The sequence below is a fragment of the Saccostrea echinata genome, unplaced genomic scaffold (assembly GCF_033153115.1).
Source record: "Saccostrea echinata isolate AGI-Se365-2 ecotype Australia unplaced genomic scaffold, CSIRO_AGI_Sech_v1 ptg000023l, whole genome shotgun sequence".
NCBI lineage: Eukaryota > Metazoa > Mollusca > Bivalvia > Ostreida > Ostreidae > Saccostrea > Saccostrea echinata.
The window spans coordinates 12,627,581-12,654,499 of record NW_026889772.1 but is presented as its reverse complement, the minus strand read 5'-3'; the positions used below and the strand labels follow the sequence as shown (position 1 = coordinate 12,654,499).

General features: G+C 36.1%; 1 protein-coding gene across 1 annotated transcript; it reads right to left on the bottom strand.

Annotated features, from left to right (window-relative positions):
* Positions 1 to 1,506: 1,506 nt before the first annotated feature.
* On the bottom strand, positions 1,507 to 26,360 carry LOC133191208 (doublecortin domain-containing protein 1-like). Its single transcript, XM_061326945.1, has 40 exons — positions 26,282 to 26,360; positions 25,238 to 25,403; positions 24,516 to 24,773; positions 24,263 to 24,351; positions 23,699 to 23,740; positions 22,801 to 22,922; positions 22,175 to 22,337; positions 21,554 to 21,659; positions 21,283 to 21,382; positions 21,073 to 21,166; positions 20,619 to 20,785; positions 20,337 to 20,429; positions 19,964 to 20,053; positions 19,704 to 19,790; positions 19,511 to 19,609; positions 19,206 to 19,380; positions 18,875 to 18,983; positions 18,608 to 18,746; positions 18,232 to 18,342; positions 17,853 to 18,032; positions 17,559 to 17,701; positions 17,262 to 17,385; positions 16,831 to 16,915; positions 16,639 to 16,724; positions 16,317 to 16,481; positions 15,984 to 16,230; positions 14,179 to 14,356; positions 12,956 to 13,108; positions 7,768 to 7,959; positions 7,299 to 7,522; positions 6,955 to 7,025; positions 6,695 to 6,848; positions 6,194 to 6,453; positions 5,762 to 5,945; positions 5,543 to 5,674; positions 5,127 to 5,372; positions 4,612 to 4,841; positions 3,815 to 3,964; positions 3,399 to 3,584; positions 1,507 to 3,095 (listed from the first exon to the last, which is right to left on the bottom strand). The coding sequence occupies exons 2-40, from the start codon at positions 25,396 to 25,398 to the stop codon at positions 2,994 to 2,996; spliced, it is 5,697 nt and encodes a 1,898-aa protein (XP_061182929.1). The 5' UTR covers positions 25,399 to 25,403; positions 26,282 to 26,360; the 3' UTR covers positions 1,507 to 2,993.
* Positions 26,361 to 26,919: the final 559 nt, after the last annotated feature.

The window sequence follows — 26,919 nt, the reverse complement described above, 5'->3', positions numbered from 1 at the left end:
TCGAAAACTATAAAAATGTAAAAGTGAGTTTGAAGTCCCAACCACATTTTCTTTATGTAATTTAAGCTCAATATCTCAAACTCTTGGAAAAAGAAACCATGAGGAAAATATAAGTGATGTCTGATCACTCCTCTACTGCAAAAAATTGGAACAAATATACCTTTCATTTATATGAATGTGCCAGTGAAATTTTTGCTGATACATATTCATGGAAAACAAGTATAAAGTTACTTAGTCAAGGAAAATGAATAGATTTGCCCATGTATTAACACATCTCTGTTGCCCATCTATTAACATATCTCTGTTTCCCATTAATTAACACATCACTGTTGCCCATGTATTAACACATTTGTTGCCCATTTAATACCTTTCTGTTGCCCAATTATTAACATGTCTCTGTTGCCCATGGATTAACATATCTCTGTAGCCCATTTATTAACACCTTTCTGTTGCCCATTTATTAACACCTTTCTGTTGCCCATGTATTAACACATCTCTGTAGCCCAATTATTAACACATTTCTGTTGCCCGTTTATTAATGCCTTTCTGTTGCCCATGTATTAACACATCTCTGTAGCCTATTTATTAACACCTTTCTGTTGCCCATTTTATTATACATCTCTGTAGCCCATTTATTAACACCTTTCTGTTGCCCATTTTATTATACATCTCTGTAGCCCATTTATTAACATCTTTCTGTTGCCCATTTATTAACACATCTCTGTTGCTCATTTATTAACACCTCTCTGTTGCCCATTTTATGAACACATCTCTGTTGCTCATTTATTAAAACCTCTCTGTTGCCCATTTTATGAACACATCTCTGTTGCTCATTTATTAACATCTTTCTGTTGCCCATGTATTAACACATCTCTGTAGCCCAATTATTAACACATTTCTGTTGCCCGTTTATTAATACCTTTCTGCTGCTCATTTTATGAACACATCTCTGTTGCTCATATTTTAACACCTTTCTGTTGCCCATGTATTAACACATCTCTGTAGCCTATTTATTAACACCTTTGTGTTGCCCATTTATTAATACCTTTCTGTTGCCCATTTTATTATACATCTCTGTAGCCCATTTATTAACATCTTTCTGTTGCCCATTTATTAACACATCTCTGTTGCTCATTTATTAACACCTCTCTGTTGCCCATTTTATGAACACATCTCTGTTGCTCATTTATTAACACCTTTCTGTTGCTCATATCTCCACACATCTCTGGACACATTCAGGACATTTAAGGATGACAGATTGTTGAGGTGAAACATGATAGCCTTATCTGTTCAGTACAACTCTCTGTATAAATCTCAATAGTCTCAGATTGGTTAACATTCAGAATCCAGATGATCTGAATAGTGTATGTAAGTACAATGTGAGTAAAGTCATAATGAAATTAACTTACTGTCGCAAAATGATTGAATACATAATTTATATATTAATACTGATTGACAGATTATCCCTGTTTTCACCACTCCAATCAAAATTTACAACACCGTGTATTTCTCTATCTATTTTATTTTCCCTTTTGCATTATCCATGCATAAATTAGCCCCCAGGGCTGAAAAAAAAAATGAAAATGTACAAAGTTATACATTAAAAACTTTCTAGCTTATAACAGAGATACAACTTTTTTATAGGATGGGCAGGAACTTCATAGATTTACAGTTCTTATGTAACAAATCTGAACTGCAATGGACGGACATTAAAGTGTACAATATTTATAAAAATACAAAAGTAAAGATAAATATTAAAAATAAAAAAAAATCTATACATAATAAATATATTTTTTTTTTCAAAAAGTTGTGGTTGTTCAAAATGCCCCTTATTTTACAGTTGTTAGAATTTCAACTCTATGGTGCAATAAAAGTGCAGCTAACAAGTGCAAAAAAATTTACTTTGTCCCAATAATCAGTTATTACAAACAATTGTTATAAAATTGGACAATATCTAAAATCACAACCAAGAAAACCCTTGTATAAAAAGAGACAGATTCTCCTGCTACAGTAAGAATTATTCAAGCTGAAAACTACTCTGCATATAAATCTATGGAAATGTAAAACTCTTGAGTATTCACTAAATAAGCAATGAGACTAATTGCATTGTAAAAATCTGAATTTTTCTCTCCATTTTTGTAAAGTTATTCATTCCCATGTCTTTTTGTTCCAAACCCTTCTTCAAATTCAGCCTGACCTCCTCCTGACCTTAATTACAAATACACAAAGTTTCCATCTAATTCTCTCATTCATACTTTAGATTTATAGATGTACATATAAACTTTCCCTTTCAACATTCTTTTTTAAAATGGCAAATGCTCAGACAATATGACTATTTTTGACAGAGAAATTAATTCTGTAAAATAAAAATGTATTAAATTCAAATCAAACACTGAAACACAGTTTACAGAAAACAAATGCATTAAATTGTTCACATAAATTAGCACATATTGATATGGTTCATAAGTACCCTGATATTCAATTCTTCTTCTGTAATGTCATATGTTGTGGTCTTGTAACCCTCATGTCTTTTTTTCAGACAAACTAAAACAAATCAGTTTTAAAGCTCCACATAAAGATACTATATAAAAGTTATACACAAACAACAGCCCCTACGTAGAAGTAAGTACAAAAATGCTGCAGATAAGTCTAAGGATTAGGAAACAAAGAACATGGGCACAAGGCACCATTGCCCTAAGTACTAGTGGCACAAACAAATGGGTGGGGTCAAGGTCCCTTTTTGGTTGTTGGAGATAAACATGTCATTCACACACTCTATATCAAGTCCATGCTGGAATCTAGCTCTTGGAGAACTTCTTAACATGAATTTCGATGATTGGAAACCAACAGATATTCTACAATCCTTTAAAGCTTATGACAGAGGGTCCTAACACTGGGAAACAACAAAGGTAGGTCTCTACAAGCTTCTATCAAGCACTAACAAGTTTATGTATTTTCCAGAAGTTGCACATGTGAGTGCTGGTGTTGCTAATTCATGTTGCTGGTGGTTTTGCAGACTGTGGTCTGTTTGTTGTGGTAGATTTGTTGTCTTCTGCTGGTGGAAGAGCAAGACCTGGTGGTCCGAAAGGATCGACCTAGGAAAATATAAAATTCTACCATCAAAACAGAGATTTACGTAGGTTAAACTAATAGCATTAAAATGACAGAGTTTCTTTGGTCTTCTTTGCAAACTTGAAAAAGATAATAAATGAAAACATGTTTAGATGCTGTAACTACTTGTCATCTGCATCTGGTTACAAGACATATTTTAAAAAATTATACTTTGATATTTAACACTATCTGAAAGTATTATAAAAAGAAAAAAATTATAAACACTATTTGATTCAATCATTTTGTTTATATGTTAACTCTATAGCACCTGACATGTTTGCTCTTACATTGACTGTAGGGTTGACTGGAGCCGTCACCACTAAATCTGTAGCACTAGGTCCATACTGCTTCCGAGCTCTACCCCAATTTGCCTTAATCTCTATTCCATCGAGTGCATTCTTGGGTTTGCTGAATGATTTTCCCATAGAAACACAAAGCAATTCATCCTTATTGATTTCATTAAATTTTTCCACCTACAAAAATGAGAAGTATGCATTAAATGCATTAATATGTAATAGTTCTATTGTTTAAAAATGTTGTTTATTATATTTCAACTGATTAGAATATAATTTATATGTACACATAAAAATGTGGTTATAATTGAACAAGGATATCACTTGGCTATAAAACTTAAATACCAGAAAGCCTGTAATTTTTTTTGTATCAGATGTATTCTAAATGACAGAACTAATGATTTGCGTACCTTCTTGCCCTCCATATTGTAGATAATCCTGGCTTGACCCCATAGCCCCAGTTTAATGGTGGCATTGTCCAGAATTTCCTCTAGTGTCTCTCCCCACACATACACTGCCCTCTCTACACTTTCCCCATTTGGAAATACCATCACTCGTTTCTAAAGGACAAGTCAGTGTTTAGTATATTAATTAAAAGATCCTTGATCTTCAGAGGTATGGCAAATCTAGGCAATACACAGAATTTATGAACTTAATTCTGTGTATTGTCTAGGGTAAACAAACTATGATGTATAATTATATTGTAGAACACTTAATGTATATTTTATGACCGTATATCTATAACATACAAAATGATACAACTCTAAATTACCTGCAGTAAAATTATAGAAACAGAGAAAAGTGAAACAAGTTTCTCTATACATCAAAAGACATAGGTTTCATTACGTGTTCTAGTAACCATTTTCCCTCCAACTTGAGTTCCTTAATCTTTTTAAATGTCAAAAGACACATGACTTGAAAAAAAATTAGGAACTCAAGTTGGAGAAAAATCAACTAAAGAGAAGGTATTATGCAACCCTTTTCTCCCTTTGCAAAAATGAATTTCTAAAAAGTTTGTGTCCACTTATTTATTACTTTGTGGATCACTGCAATTGCCAAATGCTTCACATTTCATTACAATAAAATCAAATGCTTGCTAAGGGTTCTCTAACATGACATAGAACAAAAAAGAATCACTGACTGGAAATGATGAAACAGGAGCAATGTGAGAAAGAGCATCCTATATATTTTTGCTTGTTTTCCTTACCATGTCTGGTTGCTGGTACAGGCGTCTGTTTGTGTTAACACTGACTGTGCGGATCTTCTCTTTCTGGACAGCCTTGACCTCTGCAAGGTGTGTCTCCAGTTTGTGTATAGTGTCATGCTTGAGTTCCTCAGCTACGGTTGGTTCCTGCCAGTTGTTTTCCACAATCACGGGCTGCCGGCTGCTACGGGTAGGTTTATACTCCCCAGGGTTCTGGGACTCAATTCTACGTCCTGAAATCGGAAATACATGTGACAACTTCCTGTTTGTAAACTCAACAAAAAAATCTCCCCCGTTTTTTGGAATCTAGTCTTTGTGTAGTATTAGAATATATATATAACCATCATACAAAATTTTACATCAGAAGATCTTTTAAATCTGTATAACTTTGTTTTTCATTCATAATTCCCCAGTATTTATCCATCAACCACACTGAGCATCAATTCTGTTATTCCCAAAATTTCCTTTATGTTTTATTTTTTCATTAGGAAAGTTCAAAGGAATTGTAAAGAAGATACCTTTCATTTGCCTTAGGATATGCTTTTCCATATCCAGTTCTAAAGACACAGCTGATCGGAAAGCACGTCTCTTCTTACGATTTTCCATTTTAGTCTCCACCTTTTCAGGAGGGAAGAACTCCTGGCCTGAAGAGACCCAGACCTCAATTGGATATCGGAGGATAATGTCAACAGGAGGGATTTGAACCTGACTCAGAAGCTGGTCTCTCTCCCGCTGGACCTTGGACTGCTCCTGCTGATCCACTTCTTTTTAAAATAATTACAAATTCTGTTCAGTGTTTTAAATCGAGGCATTTACTTAGAAATAAGAATCTTTGATTTGAGAAAAAAACTTGAGATTAAATAAAGTTTCAAGATAAAGAAAACTGTTTAATAAATTGCAAGATTGTTTTAAATATGATAGCAATGTCACTGACCAGCATTGTCTCCTCCTGCCCCTTCAGCTGTACTGTCCTGTCCCTCTCCTTCACCCCGCTGTTCAGTCTCCCCTCCCCCAGGGGCTCCATTACTCTGTTGACTGGGCTTGGTTTCCCCTTCTTCCTCCTCATCTGTACATGTAGGATAAAAACAAATATGACATACCAGGCTTTCTTTTCTTCAATAATTCTAATGCTAGACTTGAGATGCTATATTACCTTCCACATTGGATTCCTCCTTTCCGTGGAGGATCTTCTCCAGCTGGTCTACCATCAGAGATTTGTAATTCTCCACGGCCCAGTCTATCAGGTCGTCAATCTCCAGCACCAGGGTCCCGTCCTCAGTAAAGATCTTCCTGGCAGCTGAGGCCAGGCCCAGCTTATGTGTACACTGGTTCAGAATCTTAAAGGTCAGAAAATCAAATTAATCCAGGCAACAACCTAAAGGCACTGAATTAAAAATGTGTCAACCAAAATGGTCACATGCAATTGCTGGCTTTCTGCTAATTTAGGCAATTTCAACTATCTAGAACAATGTAATTTCTGATGTAATGCATTAGATGTAAAAATACATATATATTTCTTATCACAAGAAGAAAATCTAAATTAGACACAAGTATATCTAATATTTCCTACAAGGGATGTTCTTACCCCTTCTATGCTGGATCCACAGATAAGCTCCCCTTGGTGCATGCGTCCCTCTCCATTCTTGTAGGCCAGTATTTTGATGGTTTTGACCGTCTTGGCTGCATTAATTTCCTTAGCGATGGTCTTGACATTGGCTTCCTCTCTCAGTTTTCCGAGGGTATCTTCCCACGTCTCCAAGGTGAGGTCAGCCTCGTGTGTTGACAAGTCAACCTTTCCATTCAAAACTCGGAAACTTCCTATTTGCTGTAGTTTAAGCTTTTTGGCTGTTGAAAGTAAAACTTAACAATTAGATACACACCACAAAATATATTAAAACAGACCTTTTTAATCTTAAAATTAAATATTTCATCTAAACATTTTTTATCTTCTAGAAAAATAATTCTCAAAGGAAACCAATGTGTAGAATCTACATTATTTTGCTGTTTTCTTGCTCAGTGCATGACTATCTTTCTTTGTCAAACAACTGTATGTTTTTAAAAATCAAGAGAATTTTTTCGATATTACCTTCTCCCATTGCACAAGAAAATTCGGTTCTCTCTGGTAATTTCTGCAGCTTGTAACGCCCCCTCATGGCACGGGCACAGGAAGTGCAGACAGTAATATTCTTTACAGACACTCTGTCAGAATTGGAGTGAACAGGAACCTCTGCTAGGTATCCCTTAAAAAATGAGATAAGATCTAACTCATAGAAGCCTCAAGCTCAATGATAATAAACATACTGAAAAATTACCAGAGAAATATATTTATAAAAAGCAGATCCTTACTGGTTGATCAATTTTGCTGTCATGTGATATGGCGTAAGTACAAATGTCAGCATGGTTAGCGGCAGTTATCTCTGCAATTAAAAGAATTATTTTTGATTTTTTTTTAAAATTCAATAATGAAAATGATGAGCAAGGTAGGCAATGTGAAGGTCATTTTTAAGGTCAATATCAAATTATATGTAAGAGAAGCCTATGTTGCACTCTTCAATCGTAACTATTTGACCTTTCTGTGAATAAACAACTCTTATTTCTCTCTGAAAATGACTGAATATTATAATTGTGTATTCTTGACAATAGGGCTTCATGAATGAATAATATTCCCAGTCCATAAACAACTACTGTACCCTTATCATAAGGATTAGTGAAAAAAGCATGTATGTATCCAGTCTCTGCATCATATCTCCATTTCTGATGAGCCTTGCCGTATATATTTAACTTTCTGGCCTGCAAGGTCACAGCACAGCCACTGAAGGTCAAAGGTCGACCTTCTTCATCTTCAGAAAAGGGCTCATTTGCTGGCATGGCAACAGTTAGGACCATTTGAGAGCTGTGCTTGGAGCGTATTTCCCTGTGATAAGATATAGTAATCATTGTGTCTAACATTTTGTGAAGTCTGACATTTAACTCTGTACACAGTATATCTTTCCATACCTAGCACACTATATCACTCGATATGTAAATATAGTATAGAATATCTTATTAGCAGTTGATGTTTTTGAATATCGGCTATTTAAGATCATGTTTCAAAGATTATGATATCATAAATATTCTGAAGATTTATGAGTAATAACATAAAAGAATAATCAAGCTAACCCATTTTCTCTAATGACCCATCTCTGATTTATGTCATCGGGTCTCCGTTTGACCAATAACACTGGGTTCACTCGACCCTCTTGTTCTAATACACCCAACACCAGGGTCCGGTTGGCTGCACAGGCTATATACCCATCCTCATACACAAATCTCTGAAGTGTGTCTCGAGATATTTTAGGGATGGGTTGGGGTCTGAAAAATAATCAATAAATACTTTATAAAGTGATTTTTACATTTAAATATTAACTACAAATAACTACCCATGCAAGAAAACAGAGTAAGAATTAATGTATTCCTAACTTGAATAATTTGGATTATATACTGGAAAATGTCCAGCTTTCACAAAACATAGGTAATCAAAGATTACGAAGCTCACCTCGACGAAGGTTATCTATAAGTAAGGCAAATCTCACATCATATTTTTTCTAGTTAGTGTACATCCCAAGATCAATATCTATACAAGTTTGGTTTAAGAAGGACTTATAATTACTTGGAAATAGACCTGCTCAAAAAACTTTAACCTGGTCACTCATCTGGAAAATCTAGGTCAGATTCAGCATCCGAAGCAAGTGTGTAGTGTTCATCCCTAGATGCATCATCCATGCAAGTTTGGTCCAGGTAGGGCGTATAGTTACTTGGGAATGGACCTGCTCCAAAAACTTTAACCTGGTCACTCATCTGGAAAATCTAGGTCAGATCCAGCATCCGAAGCAAGTGTGGTAGTGTCCATCCCTATATGCATCATCCATGCAAGTTTGGTTCAGGTAGGGCTTATAGTTACTTGGGAAAGGATCTGCTCCAAAAACTTTAACCTGGTCACTCATCTGGAAAATCTAGGTCAGATTCAGCATCCGAAGCAAGTGTGGTAGTGTCCATCCCTAGATGCATCATCCATGCAAGTTTGGTTCAGGTAGGGCGTATAGTTACTTGGGAATGGATCTGCTCCAAAACCTTTAACCTGGTCACTCATCTGGAAAATCTAGGTTAGATTCAGCATCTGAAGCAAGTGTGGTAGTGTCCATCCCTAGATGCATCATCCATGCAAGTTTGGTTCAGGTAGGGCTTATAGTTACTTGGGAATGGACCTGCTCCAAAAACTTTAACCTGGTCACTCATCTGGAAAAATCTAGGTCAGATCCAGCATCCGAAGCAAGTGTGGTAGTGTCCATCCCTATATGCATCATCCATGCAAGTTTGGTTCAGGTAGGGCGTATAGTTACTTGGGAATGGATCTGCTCCAAAAACTTTAACCTGGTCACTCATCTGGAAAATCTAGGTCAGATTCAGCATCCGAAGCAAGTGTGGTAGTGTCCATCCCTAGATGCATCATCCATGCAAGTTTGGTTCAGGTAGGGCGTATAGTTACTTGGGAATGGATCTGCTCCAAAACCTTTAACCTGGTCACTCATCTGGAAAATCTAGGTTAGATTCAGCATCTGAAGCAAGTGTGGTAGTGTCCATCCCTAGATGCATCATCCATGCAAGTTTGGTTCAGGTAGGGCTTATAGTTACTTGGGAATGGACCTGCTCCAAAAACTTTAACCTGGTCACTCATCTGGAAAAATCTAGGTCAGATCCAGCATCCGAAGCAAGTGTGGTAGTGTCCATCCCTATATGCATCATCCATGCAAGTTTGGTTCAGGTAGGGCGTATAGTTACTTGGGAATGGATCTGCTCCAAAAACTTTAACCTGGTCACTCATCTGGAAAATCTAGGTCAGATTCAGCATCCGAAGCAAGTGTGGTAGTGTCCATCCCTAGATGCATCATCCATGCAAATTTGGTTCAGGTAGGGCCTATAGTTACTTGGGAATGGACCTGCTCCAAAAACTTTAACCTGGTCACTCATCTGGAAAATCTAGATTAGATTCAGCATCCGAAGCAAGTGTGGTAGTGTCCATCCCTAGATGCATCATCCATGCAAGTTTGGTCCAGGTAGGGCTTATAGTTACTTCGGAATGGATCTGCTCCAAAAACTTTAACCTGGTCACTCATCTGGAAAATCTAGGTCAGATTCAGCATCCGAAGCAAGTGTGTAGTGTTCATCCCTAGATGCATCATCCATGCAAGTTTGGTTCAGGTAGGGCGTATAGTTACTTGGGAATGGATCTGCTCCAAAACCTTTAACCTGGTCACTCATCTGGAAAATCTAGGTTAGATTCAGCATCTGAAGCAAGTGTGGTAGTGTCCATCCCTAGATGCATCATCCATGCAAGTTTGGTTCAGGTAGGGCTTATAGTTACTTGGGAATGGACCTGCTCCAAAAACTTTAACCTGGTCACTCATCTGGAAAAATCTAGGTCAGATCCAGCATCCGAAGCAAGTGTGGTAGTGTCCATCCCTATATGCATCATCCATGCAAGTTTGGTTCAGGTAGGGCGTATAGTTACTTGGGAATGGATCTGCTCCAAAAACTTTAACCTGGTCACTCATCTGGAAAATCTAGGTCAGATTCAGCATCCGAAGCAAGTGTGGTAGTGTCCATCCCTAGATGCATCATCCATGCAAGTTTGGTTCAGGTAGGGCGTATAGTTACTTGGGAATGGATCTGCTCCAAAACCTTTAACCTGGTCACTCATCTGGAAAATCTAGGTTAGATTCAGCATCTGAAGCAAGTGTGGTAGTGTCCATCCCTAGATGCATCATCCATGCAAGTTTGGTTCAGGTAGGGCTTATAGTTACTTGGGAATGGACCTGCTCCAAAAACTTTAACCTGGTCACTCATCTGGAAAAATCTAGGTCAGATCCAGCATCCGAAGCAAGTGTGGTAGTGTCCATCCCTATATGCATCATCCATGCAAGTTTGGTTCAGGTAGGGCGTATAGTTACTTGGGAATGGATCTGCTCCAAAAACTTTAACCTGGTCACTCATCTGGAAAATCTAGGTCAGATTCAGCATCCGAAGCAAGTGTGGTAGTGTCCATCCCTAGATGCATCATCCATGCAAGTTTGGTTCAGGTAGGGCGTATAGTTACTTGGGAATGGATCTGCTCCAAAACCTTTAACCTGGTCACTCATCTGGAAAATCTAGGTTAGATTCAGCATCTGAAGCAAGTGTGGTAGTGTCCATCCCTAGATGCATCATCCATGCAAGTTTGGTTCAGGTAGGGCTTATAGTTACTTGGGAATGGACCTGCTCCAAAAACTTTAACCTGGTCACTCATCTGGAAAAATCTAGGTCAGATCCAGCATCCGAAGCAAGTGTGGTAGTGTCCATCCCTATATGCATCATCCATGCAAGTTTGGTTCAGGTAGGGCGTATAGTTACTTGGGAATGGATCTGCTCCAAAAACTTTAACCTGGTCACTCATCTGGAAAATCTAGGTCAGATTCAGCATCCGAAGCAAGTGTGGTAGTGTCCATCCCTAGATGCATCATCCATGCAAATTTGGTTCAGGTAGGGCCTATAGTTACTTGGGAATGGACCTGCTCCAAAAACTTTAACCTGGTCACTCATCTGGAAAATCTAGATTAGATTCAGCATCCGAAGCAAGTGTGGTAGTGTCCATCCCTAGATGCATCATCCATGCAAGTTTGGTCCAGGTAGGGCTTATAGTTACTTCGGAATGGATCTGCTCCAAAAACTTTAACCTGGTCACTCATCTGGAAAATCTAGGTCAGATTCAGCATCCGAAGCAAGTGTGTAGTGTTCATCCCTAGATGCATCATCCATGCAAGTTTGGTCCAGGTAGGGCGTATAGTTACTTGGGAATGGACCTGCTCCAAAAACTTTAACCTGGTCACTCATCTGGAAAATCTAGGTCAGATCCAGCATCCGAAGCAAGTGTGGTAGTGTCCATCCCTAGATGCATCATCCATGCAAGTTTGGTTCAGGTAGGGCGTATAGTTACTTGGGAATGGATCTGCTCCAAAAACTTTAACCTGGTCACTCATCTGGAAAATCTAGGTCAGATCCAGCATCCGAAGCAAGTGTGGTAGTGTCCATCCCTAGATGCATCATCCATGCAAGTTTGGTCCAGGTAGGGCTTATAGTTACTTCGGAATGGATCTGCTCCAAAAACTTTAACCTGGTCACTCATCTGGAAAATCTAGGTCAGATTCAGCATCCGAAGCAAGTGTGTAGTGTTCATCCCTAGATGCATCATCCATGCAAGTTTGGTCCAGGTAGGGCGTATAGTTACTTGGGAATGGACCTGCTCCAAAAACTTTAACCTGGTCACTCATCTGGAAAATCTAGGTCAGATCCAGCATCCGAAGCAAGTGTGGTAGTGTCCATCCCTAGATGCATCATCCATGCAAGTTTGGTTCAGGTAGGGCGTATAGTTACTTGGGAATGGATCTGCTCCAAAAACTTTAACCTGGTCACTCATCTGGAAAATCTAGGTCAGATCCAGCATCCGAAGCAAGTGTGGTAGTGTCCATCCCTAGATGCATCATCCATACAAGTTTGGTTCAGGTGGGGCGTATAGTTCCTTGGGAATGGACTTGCTCCAAAAACTTTAACCTGGTCACTCATCTGGAAAATCTAGGTCAGATCCAGCATCCGAAGCAAGTGTGGCAGTGTCCATTCTAGATGCATCATCCATGCAAGTTTGGTCCAGGTAGGGCTTATAGTAACTTGGGAATGGGACTTGCTCCTAAAACTTTAACCGGGACGCCGACGCTAACGCCGACGCCAACGCCGGGGGTATAGCATAAGCTCATCTCGACTTCGTCGAGGTGAGCTAAAAAGTGAAAAACACAAGTTTTCAAAGGTACAGACATAATAACACTGTTGACATGTACACAAACTCATGTTTTTGTTAAAATAACTCAACTCAATAGCTAAACTACACAATCACAAGTTAGAAACTTTATTAAAATCACTTAAAGACATAGGTCTATCTGTGTTAATTCTGGAACAGATCACTGCAAACTATATAAATGTATACTAAGTTAATAATTAATTTTATCATCTATTCATTTACCTTCCTGATCTATCCCTGCAATAAATATGGATTATATAGAAGACAGAGTATGGAGATATGTAAATAGACATGCAGGCTACTCTGGACTCCATCACAGAAAAAAGGGCCCCAGATAAATAAAATGGCAGCCAAGATTATCTTTAACTTACATACAGATGATGCAGGACAAAGAAATCAGATGGATATGTGGACCATGGGTAGTGACTGAAGGAAAAAAATGACCATTGAAGTAAACAGGTGTCTAGGAATGAGACTACCTACTTGTATTTGTCATACATCTCCTTGTCTGTGAATTTATAGGCGTCTGGATCCTCGGATCCCTCATCTTGACTGACATTGATAAGTCTTTCCCATGGCCATTTTAAGTTGTTCAACCTCTGTTCAGATCTTCTGTGGGCAATCTCATGGCAAGTCCTAAACATAGACAATGCACTCAAATTTAAGGAGAATCGATCCTGAGCTTTTGAGCAGATTTTGGTCTGGACCTTTATTTCTAAAATTCTGCATCATTTTTGAGTTCTAACATTAAATCTGGATTCTAAAATGCAAATTAAACTATATCCAATGAAACAAAATGGGATTAAATTCCATTTAAATAGGTTCAAGTCAGGAACTATATTTTGTGGCGGAAGGTTTTTTAGAAGAAAATGATCAATTTTTTTCCTTTTGAAATATATACAGTACTGTATAAGTTTAAATTCCTATTTTTCCATGCTGGTTGCAAACAGAGCTGTTTTTTGCAGTGAAATGTTTATGCTGGTTCTGAAATATCTATCAAATTATTTCTTTTGAATTCTTTCATTATATTGTGACAAATATAGTATATATATTCTGAAAGTCCAGGAAAAAATTGAGCCAGTTTTAACATAAAATTAACACTTTTTTAGTAATATCTAAAAATTTACATCATAGATCCCCACATTCGTTTTTCTTTTCTTAATATATAAGATAACTTTGATCAATCTGCTTAAATTCAGCAAAAGTTTAAGACTTTAAAATAATTTTCTTGCTTGTTAAATTTTTAGTGCCAGAAAAATCACATTTTGTGAGTGCAGAAAGGTCAAATAATTGATTATGCGAAGCAATTTGAAACTTTTTCTTAGTCACAATTTTAATGTGTCTTTTTTTAAATAGACTAATAGTTTATTTTGCCCCATGATTTATTTCGATAAAAACATTGGAGGAAAAACATCGAAGGTGTGATTTTTGATTAAGACACAAATTTCAGTGCAAAAAGGTCATATTAAATGTACTGTAGCGCCAAAAGAAGCATATTGACTCCCATTTTTTGTTTTGATTTTTAATTAAGCTATGTGTGTAGAAACTAAAAATATACTTGACAAAAAAAGTTTAAGACTTTAAATATCAGGATCAAACCTTGTTAAGTATTTTATTTCAGTTATTAATGATAATGACAATTTTACTACAGTTCTGTCAATGTTTTTTTTGTTTATTAGTTCTAAGCTAATAACACAGAAACTTGCATGTTTTCTTCTTCCTCCTCAGCAAACATGGTGGCCCTGGAGTCCTGAAGATTCTGACTGTCCCTCTCTGTGGGTGGGGGACGTCGGGGGAGAGGCTGCTCCTCCTCAAGATTCCACTGACGATTGATAATGATCCGTGTATTGGCCACCAAGTTACCTTCCATCTCCAGTACATACTCTGATAAACCATTAAAACAATTCAGATTTTATTTCATTATAATAAAAAAAACATGATATGTTTATGAAACACTGATGCCCCCGTATGGCAACTTATAGCAAAGGTTAAACTTTCTCAAATGCAAATAAAATATGTTGGTACCCAAAGTAAGGTCTTGTCTCGAGGAATATACCTGTGAAATATGAGAGCCCTAGCAGCAACCATTGAAAAGATATGGAAAAGGTTAAAGTTTTTCAAAAGTAAGTCAAACATCAAGGTCAAGGTCAAATGGTAAAAAATAATGGTGTCTAAGGAAAGGCCTCCTCACAGGAAATATACTGGTGAAATATGAAAGTTGAAGCACTGATCGTTCAAAAGTTATTACCAAGGTTTAAGTTTTTTAAAAGTAGGTCAAACTCCAAGGTCAATGGATTACAATTGTTGATATCCAAATGAAGGTCTTGTCATAAGGATTACATGTGTGAAGTATGAGAGCCCTAGCACCAACGGTTCAAAGGTTATGGCCAAGGTTAAAGTTTTTCAAAAGTAGGTCAAACTGCAAGGTCAAGGTCAAAGGGTCAAAATTGTTGGTATCCAAAGGAAGATCTTGTCACAAGGATTACATATGTGAAGTATGAAAGCCCTAGCATCAACCATTCAAAAGTTATGGCCAAGGTTAAAGTTTTCCAAAAGTAGGTCAAACTCCTAGGTCAAGGTCAAAAGGTCAAAGTGGTTGGTATCCAAAGGAAGGTCTTGTCATAAGGATTACATATGTGAAGTATGAAAGCCCTAGCTCTAACCATTCAAAAGTTATGGCCAAGGTTAAAGTTTTCCAAAAGTAGGTCAAACTCCTAGGTCAAGGTCAAAAGGTCAAAGTGGTTGGTATCCAAAGGAAGGTCTTGTCATAAGGATTACATATGTGAAGTATGAAAGCCCTAGCTCTAACCATTCAAAGGTTATAGCCAAGGTTAAAGTTTTTCAAAAGTAGGTCAAAATCCTAGGTCAAGGTCAAAGGGTCAAAGAGGTTGATATCCAGAGGAAGGTCTTGTCACAAGGAATACACATGTGAAGTTTGAAACGCCAAGTACCAATTGTTCAAAAGTTATGGCCAAGGTTAAAATTTTGCAAAAGTAGGTCAAACTCCAAGGTCAAGGTCAAAAGGTCAAATATGATGGTACCCAAAGAAAGGTCTTGTCACAAGGAATACACATGTGAAATATGAAAGTCATAGCTCCAACCAATCAAAAGTTATGGGCAAGGTTAAAGTTGACAACAGACAGACAGACAAACAGACAGACAAACAGATAAACAGACAAACAGACAGGACAAAAAGAATATACCCCCAGGTTCTTTCGATCCGGGGGCATAATAAAATACACACTGTTCTGCTTGTATAGATATGGAATGCCTTTAGGGATATGTACTCGTAATAAGAGACTCGATTACATGTACTATAAATAAGGCTTGATGCTATACAAGTGATAAAAGACAATAGCTCAGAAGTTTAGATAATTAATGACAGCATAAATTTTTTTTAAAAATAAGAGAGGGTTACAGAGGGTACATGGTTCTCTTAACAATGTACAAAAAAGCTTAATTGACTGACATGTCAGCCGAATAAAAAAAAAAACCAAACATTAAAACTCACTCTCTGGATTGCGGAGTGATATGTACTGTCTGATTTTGGCGATATCTTGAGAGAGTTGTGACAACAGAATACGCCTTTGTTGTTGATCCTTGGACAGCTTGGGGTCCATCCAGCCCTCCCCGCAGGACACATAAACTAAGTCATCCCTCCTCAGGTTGACTAGACTGAAGTGCTCATTTCCTTTACTGTCAAAAAGTCGTCTGGCAGCAAATGGCAAGTTAAGCAGGCTTGTGCAGTTGTCCAAAAACTAAAATCATTTTTTTTTTTTTAAAGAAAAGAACATGGTGTTTTGAGTAAAAATCTGTCACATTTCAATGTAATTTTAGTACATACCATGATAAATTCCAGTTCCCTGACAGTTCTGTCCACACAGTGGAGGTTAATGTCTTCCTCCACATTGTCTGTCTCTGGTACGGGGACATCCTTCTCCACAAGCTTGGAGTGCTGAGGCTTCTTACCAGATTTACCTCCCTTCTCCTTGTTCAAGTCCTTCAACATCTAGTCATCAGAAAAAGCAAAAAAAAAATTTTTTTTAACATTTACAGGAATAAAAGATTTACTGACTTTCTGGTGGACATGAAATGATACTTTTTTTTTATCTTGATAGACATGAAATTATGTATATTTTTCTTTATCAACAGATTTAAATAATTACATTTGTAAGATTTGGGCCAACTACAGGCATAGCTAGCCTGGTGTCTCTCTCTCCATTTTTCATTGTCATGAGCCTTAAAGGAGCCACTGCAAATAAATATATTCAAGCATTACTGTAGAACAAAGCAAAATTGAAAACTTATAAATTATAACCATCACTTGTACACACATTCTTTCTGGACAGTATACTCACTACCAGAAATTCCAAGTTTGGACAGTGGTTTGTGTAGGGGAGGGGCATTTGGTAGAAGATATCCCTCCATAGGCCAGTCATAGTCCTGAAATGTCAAAAACAGGACAATAAGCAACCAAAATATTTAATTTCTATATCTCTGAAAAAATCAGAAAGTTTGAAGATTCTATGGGAATGCATGCATGTCAGCAAAAATATTTCAATCCCAGCAGATTCAGTCATATAAGTGGTGTTATAGCAGACCTCAGCTGTAAACTTGATCAGTAGCAGGAAGGACTTTATTTGTGATAGTACCTACCATAACAAGGTCTCATCAAAGAGACCTTACACTGAACATACTGAGATTTGAACTCCAACACATAATGAAGCCCCGTCAACTGAGCTACTTCTATGCTAGAGTATAGAGAGAAGAATACACATTATAAGTCTACCTCATTTAGATTGCCGTCCTCCTTTACAGGCCAGGACAGTGCTCTCTTGCTCCACTCCATGTTTGTGGCATCATTGTACTTCCACTGGCCCAGGTTATCAAATCTCTCCTGTTTCAGGGCAAATCTGATTGAACAAAAAATACCAGTATGAGAAAAACAGCTGATAGGGGTTAACTTCAGAAAAATTTTCAACAGTTCCACAGTAAGAATAAAAACAATGTTTTTGAAAAACTGAATATATATCGGATTATGAAGTTCTTTTATAGTTAACAATTTATAGCACCAAACTAAACCAACCTCTGATTAGATGCCTCCTTCTTTTGTCGTCTCTCAGTGACGACCAGATACACGGACTGTCCTGGTAAGATCCCCTCTGGCTGCTGGTTTTCCTCATCCCCCAGGTGATTCCCATTGTAGGTCAAAACAAGGTTAGGATGAGCCTAGAACAGCAGAGGAAAAGGTCAGAAGTGAAAGAAATCCAATGATTTTAAAACTGAGGGCTTTTAAATGGACACAAGATTTCAGTAAAAGATACATGAACTTGTAAATTTTGAAAGAAGAACATTTAGCATGTTAAAGATAGCTTCTTACTAGGCATGTGATGGTGGCATCTGGATTAAACTGCCACTGTTGGTAGGTGTTGCCTGTAGCTTTCTTCTGAATGTTGACAACAAACCCAGACACTGTGTCCTTACCCAAGGTCAAATCTACCCTAGTGTCTGATACTCCGAGGCAAAGCTGTGGTATGGACTTACACCTTATGTAGCCATTCTGGAAAACAGAAAAAAAGAAGGATTTCAGCAAGTGAGAACCAAACCTGAACTGAAGAGTAACCTGCTTGTCACATTATAACAGCTTCATACATGTATATAGTAATCATTTTAATACACTGTACCAAGCATTTTCATTTATCATATGTGTGGTTATTTCACATATTTTTAACAAAGAAGGCAATGAGAACCAAAATTACCTTCTGAATGGTCCAGACTTGAGCCTCAGGAGGCCAAAGTTTTGTGGAACCTCCTTTCTTAACTTTTTTGAAGCAATTCACTTCTGGGTACAACACAATTTTTTCATTGTTCTGAAAAACAAGAATAATAATACAATACTCTGAAACTCAGTCATGTGTGTCAAAGTCAACATTCTTCTCCAGGTCTTGGTTAAGGTGCGCGATACAGAAGACAGGTCATAATTTCATTTGAACATAAAAATGTACTTTTGAGATGTTCTAAGATACAGGATTAGTGGAAATCAGCTGTGACTAATATACATGTGTATCATCAGTCAACTGTGATCTGTAAAGTTGTGACACTTCATGTTGTGTTTTAGAGTTACTAATTACATACCTTAGCTTGTAGGAAGGTACTTCTGGCATCAATACGAGCCATACGTGCTAAGTCCTGAACATGTGACTGGGATTCTGGGGAGTTGGCCTGCTCGTAATCGTAGGCTGGGTACCCCACTGTGGCCTCCCAAGCAGCATACCTGTAAATAAACCCTCAGCATATAGACCAAACAATACATAATCCATATTCTGATGAAAATGTCAAATATCACATGGACTGTTCTCTCTGTTGTTTTAAAGAAAAGAATTGAGATAAAAATACACTTACGTTTCTCTGTTTTTGGTAAGATCCATGTTCAATGGTTCTCTTATGATGAATGTCTCCCCTTCCATAAGGTATGCTGTAGCCTTCTCAAACATGGCCTGGATGCAGTATGCTAAAAGCAATTGATGTTTTGCTAAGCAATTTTTTAAACTTCTTAAATTTCCATGCATTTAACTACATGTACCAGTCTTTTGCTGCTAGTTTACAAACATCAATTATCTTTAAACTCAGACTTTCTCTTTTTTAAGGTACAAAATATTTGCCTGGTAATCTATTTAAATCTACAGAAATACTGATAAATGCCAATAATACACAACTCTATTTTGACACTTACTGAACGGGTTAATAAATGGTTCTCCAAAAGACACCCAGATCTCCTGATCATACTCAAGGTCATAGACATTGGTGATCTCTTTTCCATACTGGTCAAAAATTTTCTTGACCACAGGAGCAATTTTTGGATTGTGTGGATTTGCAGTCACATGGTTTGTCGACAGATCATCAAACAGCTGCAAGAAAAATCAATGAGTAAATGATCATCTCTTCAGCAGTAAAACACTTCACTTTACAACTCAAGTTTAACTTCACATTTACTTAATATAACATCTCTGCTGAAGCACTGCCTGTAGCTGTCCTTACCCTTGTTAAGACTTTTCCTTTGTCGTTTGTGCCTCGTAATGCACCAGCAAGATTAAAGTAAAACACTTGATCATTCTCGTAACTCCCATTCTCATACACCTGTAATGATACAATATGATTTATCTGATGTTTGATAATGATTTACAATAAATTAAACCAGCATGACATCTACAGCTTTATGTCCTCTGGGTACCTTGAGTCTAAGGCCTTTTCTTCCCACCAATCTGTGCTCAAACTCCCATTCCTTGATATGCTTCATTCTGTAGTTGGATCCTTCACTCTACAGAATAATACAAATGAATAAGACAATAAACGGGACATTACTAATGTATTATTATTATTAAGGGGGGGGGGGGGGGGATTCTCTGCCCATTTTATTTTTGCCTCTTTCATTTCACCTTGTATCAAGTGGGTAAATTCTAACTCTCTTATCCGAAGGTTACCCTAACTTACCTCCTCTACTTGCTGAAGCTCCACAATTTTCTGGAGTTTGTCCTCAATGTCCCTCAAACTCTCTGTCAGATTCTCCACTTCCTGCTCGGCCTTAAAAAAAAAATTACAGACTAGATGTTTTATTCCCTGTAAGAATCAAGACCTTTTAACATTGATATCTTTTCAATCAATGTTAAAGAGCAACAAAAGGCAAAAACTTGTTTTTTCAGGCCCTTTCAACATTCATATTACTTACAATCATTTAAATCATCGTATACTAATTCAGTCATTTTGGGAATAATAGATTTTAAAAATTATTCCAGAATCTTCATAGAGGTCTAAACTATTCATTTAACCAGTAATTCCTTGAATTTGACAAATCCATGTAACATACCAGCTCTAGCGTGGTGTAAAGCTCATCCTCAGGCATGCTCAGAATGTCAGTAATGGTGACCTTGTCTTTCTCATCCCCTAATGCATAATTCACCTGAAAAGATTCAAATAAATCTGCTGTAGATAACTTTCTTTTTATCAAGTTTAACACAAGAAATTAAATATTTTGATATCAGTTATTTACAAAATGCATGCCATTGTAATATGAAGAGAGAGAGAGAGAGAGAGAGAGAGAGAGAGAGAATGGAAAGACAGCTTTTGCAGTTTGACTATTTAATCTTACCTCTTTTTTGTACTTTACTGCTTCTTTCAGCTGTCCTTTGATGGTACGTTTCAGGTACTTGATAAAGTGAACAGTACCTGTGGGGCTAAAGGCCTCGCCAATGGACACCCACAGGGGACCATAAATGGGGGAATTACCTTCCTGTACTGCCTCATGTAACAAGGGGGCTAAAAACAGGGAATTTGTAAAAAGTTAATATCTTTTTAGAAAAAAAAAAACCCATCAGCATGATTACATTATCCAATGCTTATTCATAAACAGCTTCTTTCTTTCTTTTTTTTTTTTTTAAAGAGATATATGCTTGTAATGATCTATTTCATTTAAATAAATAATTTAACTCCAATTCTACAAAATATCCTTAAGAGATTATAAATTCTTTGAAAAGATGCTACACTGATGATAATAAGAGATGTCAGTGTAATGCACTGTGCATGAAAGCAGTCTGCGACCTTACCGTCCCTCAGATCTTTGATTTCATTTCCTTCCCAGTCATACAGTACTTTGGCATGAGTTGTTAGTCCTAGCTTAGCAGTACAAGCTATCAGGAACTGTCAGCAGAAAAAAAGAATTTCAAAATTTAATGTTTAAACAGGTGAAAACATTGAAAATTTTTATGAAATTATGAAAATGGAGAATTGACCAAACAATGGACGTTTGTGTTTACCTCCTCCTTATTACTCATATCCGCCACTATCTCCATCGGTTCTGTGGCGTAGCCATTCCTGTACACAACAATCCGGTGTCTGTTGCTCTCTAGAAGGCCCCTGGTTAGAAACAATAGACAAATCATCAAACACTACATAATTAGATAGTCAGAGTTGCTTCCCTTTAATCCTTTAATTGGTGAGAGTTGCTACCCTTGAATCCTTTCATTGGGATTTCTTGAATCCTTTCATTGAATGGGACCATTAGATATCATTAGATTGGTAACGTACCTCATTCTTTTTGACACTCTACATTTTGTCTTTTTCTTTCTTCCCTCCTCTGGCAGTAACACTCCAGACAGTGTCCACTTGGCTCCATTAGTTATTGCTATGTTTTCTTCAAAAGAATAAGATACACCGTATAAGCAGAATTTTTAGTGAGGGTGTTCAGATTGCTAAAATTGCATATTGCTAACAATTCATTCAGCACTAAGGAGGTAAGGTTATCTTGCAAAATATTTTCAAATTGCTAAAATTACTTCTCGCAAAAATTATATAGCAATTTTTACAGCTAAATCGCTAAATTTTGGGTCCCGCTAAAAATTCCACTTATACGGTATTGTGTCATTGAATTACTACACATGTGTTTACATAAAAATGCACTTAAAAATTAAGACTTATTTGAATCTAATTTCTAATTTTTGTTGGTTATGATTCACATTCAAGATCTTGAATTCTTTTATTCTTATTAAAAGAAATGAAGAGTGCCAATTTTGCAAGTATGTAATTGAGTGTGAATTTCTCCTGACTGTGGTTGATGTTTACTGTATGTGATTAAAGAGATGCCATCCAGTACATCTTTGTCATTACAAAATCATGTACAATAAATTCTGTTACATGAGCTACACTTACGCTTCACACTTTTGTATGGGTCCTTAAAATTATCTCCAGTTGAAATATACACTTCAGAATCTGGAGGAATTTCATATGCATCAAAAACTTCCTTTCCATTGTCCAAAAACACTCGTCTGGCTGCAAATCCCAGGCCTAATCTCTCAGTGCACATCTCCAGAAACTTAAACATAAAATTATAAATAGAGCAGACAGTTAAATATAAATAAGTCAATATAATTTATTTTGGTTGTAAGGCGTCATTTGACTGGATAAAAAAAATTAAGACTATATCGTATAACCTGGGTTGCCTACATCACAATTACTTACGTCAAAAACATATCAATCCGCTTGACGTTACATTTAAAATACGTACAATTTGAAGACATTTTTGAAGGAGAAATTGTCTTATTTTCTACACTTAATGATGAAAATTTAAATTATAAGGAATGAATTTAACAGCTACCCAAGTTATACTGGTATAACCTGGGTTGGAACACTTTACACTTTTTTATAAACCGTGGTTTATAAAGCGTAAACTGCCCCAACCCAGGTTATACCAGTATAATTTGGACAGCTATTACATTCATTCCTTAAATATTCAAGTACATGTATATTCTTTGATAAACAATTATAATGTTTCCTACCACTTTCATTGATGGGGCTGCTACTCGACACATGTTTTCCCGGCTGCCATTCTTGAAGGCCAGACATCTGATTGTGTAGGGTTTGTTCAAATACTGGGACTTAATTCTTCTTCCAGTAAAAGCTGTTCAAATTTAAGTGAAAGTTTAAAGTGTTAAATTTGGGGAAAAATAGCAAAAAGTGCTTCATAAAAGAGACTGAAAATATAAAATGATTAATACATGTATATTCCATGATAATTGCTCAATGAAAAAGTAGTGGAAGAATTTAATTGTCTAAAGACCCATTGGACTTTATCAATTTCAATACTTCAGTTTCCTCAATTTTCGTTGCTAGCAAATTTGTAATAATATAAAAGCAGCTTTCTTGATTGGTCAAGCAAAATGAACTGAGTTAACCAACACCTTTAAAATTTTGAACAATTGAGAATCTGTATACATCAATTTTATGTTAGATATTCAAACTCAACACACATGAAAGTTAACTTGATGCAGGAAAGCCAACCTATGATATGTGCTGACTTGTTAGGGAGGAAAGGGGGAGTTTCAAATCATGATAGGATTAGATACAAACTTTCAATGATTGGAAAACCAGATAAATTGACATTTTTCTTAAAATTGATTTTTTTTTTTTTTTTTTGGCACTATAAAAAAAATTCTAAATTCATTAGAATGTATGTACAAGAAATAGCTATAAGAAATAGTAAAATGCTAATTTTCCTTGTGAATTTTGTTTTTGCAACAATATCTAAAAATTAGTTCTGTGGGAAAAGAATCTGCTTGTGCAAGTAAAAATTAGGGTATATGATGATGATAAAAGTGATAGCAACAAAATCAAGTGATGTCACTCAAATCAGGTCTGTGGGTAGAAATCAAGTCAATAAAAGCATAAATATAATACCACTTCTTGTCATGTCAACATATCCAACACAATCAGAGCATGCTGTAAAATAAATACTTAACATGCTGTAAATCTGCATAGAATTAGTAATTCTATCATCTAAACTTAATGCTAAACCTAGATAATAAATTCTACAAATGGAATTAATAATAATAAAACAAAACAAAGCATGCATCAAATATCAAAACAAACTAAAACTAACATAATACTAAAATATCAAAATACATACGTTAAACCAACTTTTATCTTGATAATTCATATATTGTTAATTGATAAATATTCAGAAGATTCACTAGCAACTCAAGCTTACAGATATTTATGGTCACAAAAAAGTTTAAGACTTTAAAAGGTTTACGAAACACTTAATTTTAGACAAGTTTTTCAAAATTAATTAGGCAATCAACGAATAAAATGTCATGTATAACAGTTGGTTACAGTATGTATCAAAAACATACAAGACAACAAAACACCATAGATTTTTATCAAATAATGTAGCCCAAATAAAAAAATTGAACTAAATAAGAAAAAAAAAAGCTTTATAGTTTATATTTTGATTTTGCTTACCTGAGTAAGGGGTAGATCTTGCTGACCAGCCTCTTGCATTATTTCTGTAGAACCAGGACAGATTAGATGTAGCAGAAAATGGACGGTTTCTGAAGAAAAGGAAACACAGGTCTAGATAATTTGTTATTTGCTTACATGTACATCTTCTCAATCATAGTTTCATTCATTTTTACAATGTGCAATACTGCAGTATACTGCAGAGAAGATACTTTTAATTACACACAAACTGAGTTTGCAATAAAAATTGGCCTACGTTTTTCTCCTAACAGGAGCTGATGCTGGTCTCCCTTTCCTCAGCTGTGATGTAGAAGTTGTGCTCTCAGACCTGGGAGTTGCAGGGTCCCATAGGTTTGGGTCAGCAATAAATTTGGAATCAATCTTTGGTTTCCTGGCACCAGAACTCGGTCTCCCTGAACCGGGTCGTCCTGGGACAGTGGCAGATATTGGTCTCCTGTTTGACATGCCAAAATCCGAATGAGGAAGTTTCTGGGAGTATGGTGATGCAGGTACTCTATAACAAAGCATATGATCATACAATTCATGTTAACACAATTATTATGAATAATAAAAACATTACCGCGAGAATACTGTAGATCACTAAATTTTCACGACACCTTACTTTGGCGAGATAGTCATTTACCCTTAATTAGCAAGACAAAATTTTCATGAATTATGGTTACTACTCTACATAATCTTAAGGAATACAAATATTAATACGTGAGAATAAAATTTTTGCAAGCACACTGTCTTGTGTAATTACACGAAAATAAAGTTCTCATGAATAAATTGATTAACAGTAGCTAGTTCAGGGTATAAATTATAATTAGACAGCCTATATCCTTTCAGGCAGTATTTTTAAGAGCTATCAGAAATTCATGGCCTTGTACTGTATCAAGAAAATCATGCAGTTTCTTGTTGTGTTTGTACCTAACAGAAATACATTGTGCATTTTTCATTTAGAAAATTAACACTTACTCTCTCTTTTTCTTCATACTGTTCTTGGTTTTTCTGAGTTCATCCAGGTACTGTGCAATCAACAGATCTTCGTAACTCACCATATCAGTATTCTGTTTACTGAAAGCTAGACTTCCCTCCCTTGAATTAGGAGAACCTTTCGATTCTCGTCTTCCTGGCATCTTGCCTGTATTGTCAATACAGCACATATAATACAATACAGCACATACAATACAATACAGCACATATAATACAGACATTGTTATCATACACGATCAGATGCATGAATTCAGTTTTTATATGAAATAAATTGAGTGATATATTCTTTTTTACAGTAAATGCATGTCTTATATTGCACATGTTGCTCAGTTTCTATCCTGATTTACTGTATGTAATGACCTTTAATTTCACTAAAGACATTTTCTTTTTATTTTCAAAACAAAAACTTTTTCATCCATTTTGACAAAATGTAATCGTTCGTTCATGCCCATGTTGATTTCTTTTTCATCCGCAAAACTACAATTTAACTTACAATTTGTCAATATAAATGAATTATAAAGCTCTTCGGTTTGTATCAAAATTGAGAGTATCTCATTTGAATTAATCAAAAGTAAAACTCAGGTATGTGATATGTCTTATCAACAAATCAAAATTATTATTTATGTAATTTCTTTGCCACTAAATTCTGTCCTTTTTAAATAATTTAGAAAATTTGCTTCTATATCAATGAACATGCTGAATAGCCACTATCATACATTGCTTTGTAAAAAAGAAATTGGGGACCATGCACATATATACTCCTAAAAATATTAAAATTATGCAATTTATTAATTGATTAAAGTAGATTAAAAATGAATTATCAAAGTATTTTCTAAATTTTATTTTAAATTGAAAGCCATGTTCATTTCAGCAGTGTTTATTCGTTTAATGGGACGAGCACTTGCATGCATTTTTGCTCCACTATTCCTAGTATAATATATTGGCTTATACATTAAAATAATGGTGAAATTGTCTTGTTTAGAAAAATATGACGTCTTAAATTTAATTAGTATCTTGGTACCTTACCGTATTTTAATGACAATGGGACAACCAAGTATTATTCACAACATGCAATGATCAATGCATTTTTTCAATGTACTTTCTCCAGAGAGGGAATCCATATTGAAATATTTGCCTATCTCCTTGGTGATTACGTCACGATAACAGGACCGCACAAAAGGTAGGCCGAGCACTTGTTACGGTGGAGTGCGGGACGGTTCGCCCCAAAAGACCATTCGCGCTGAGACGTTTCGCCCCAAGACGGTTTGCGCCGAAGATCAATCAATTAATTATGTGGCAATTATCACTTGTTAACAGCAATTATCAACTTCTTAACTTTTATACTGTGTTATATTAATCCAATCCATTGGTTCAATCATAGGCACTCCCCAGCTTAATTGTTAAAAAATATATATCTACTATACTATAAACATAACTTTTATAGTATAGTAGATATATATTTTTTAACAATTAAGCTGGGGAGTGCCTATGGGTTCAAACAATAATACCAATTTATATGGGTTATACTTAACACCTGACACTGCAGGGACCTATAAGTCCCTGCGGACACTGAAAACCAAATTATAATTATAACACCTTAATTACAAAACTGAATCAGACAATTATGATTGCTGAATAAACATAATTATATTTGCACATTGAAA

What these genes read in the sequence shown, in the direction of transcription:
- LOC133191208 (XM_061326945.1), bottom strand. Translation starts at nt 25,398, where the DNA reads ATGCCAGGAAGACGAGAATCGAAAGGTTCTCCTAATTCAAGGGAGGGA. An exon ending in ACAGCAAAATTGATCAACCA is followed by an intron (nt 6,849 to 6,954) that starts GTAAGGATCTGC and finishes TCATTTTTTAAG; the next exon opens with GGATACCTAGCAGAGGTTCC. An exon ending in TTCTTGTGCAATGGGAGAAG is followed by an intron (nt 6,454 to 6,694) that starts GTAATATCGAAA and finishes TACTTTCAACAG; the next exon opens with CCAAAAAGCTTAAACTACAG.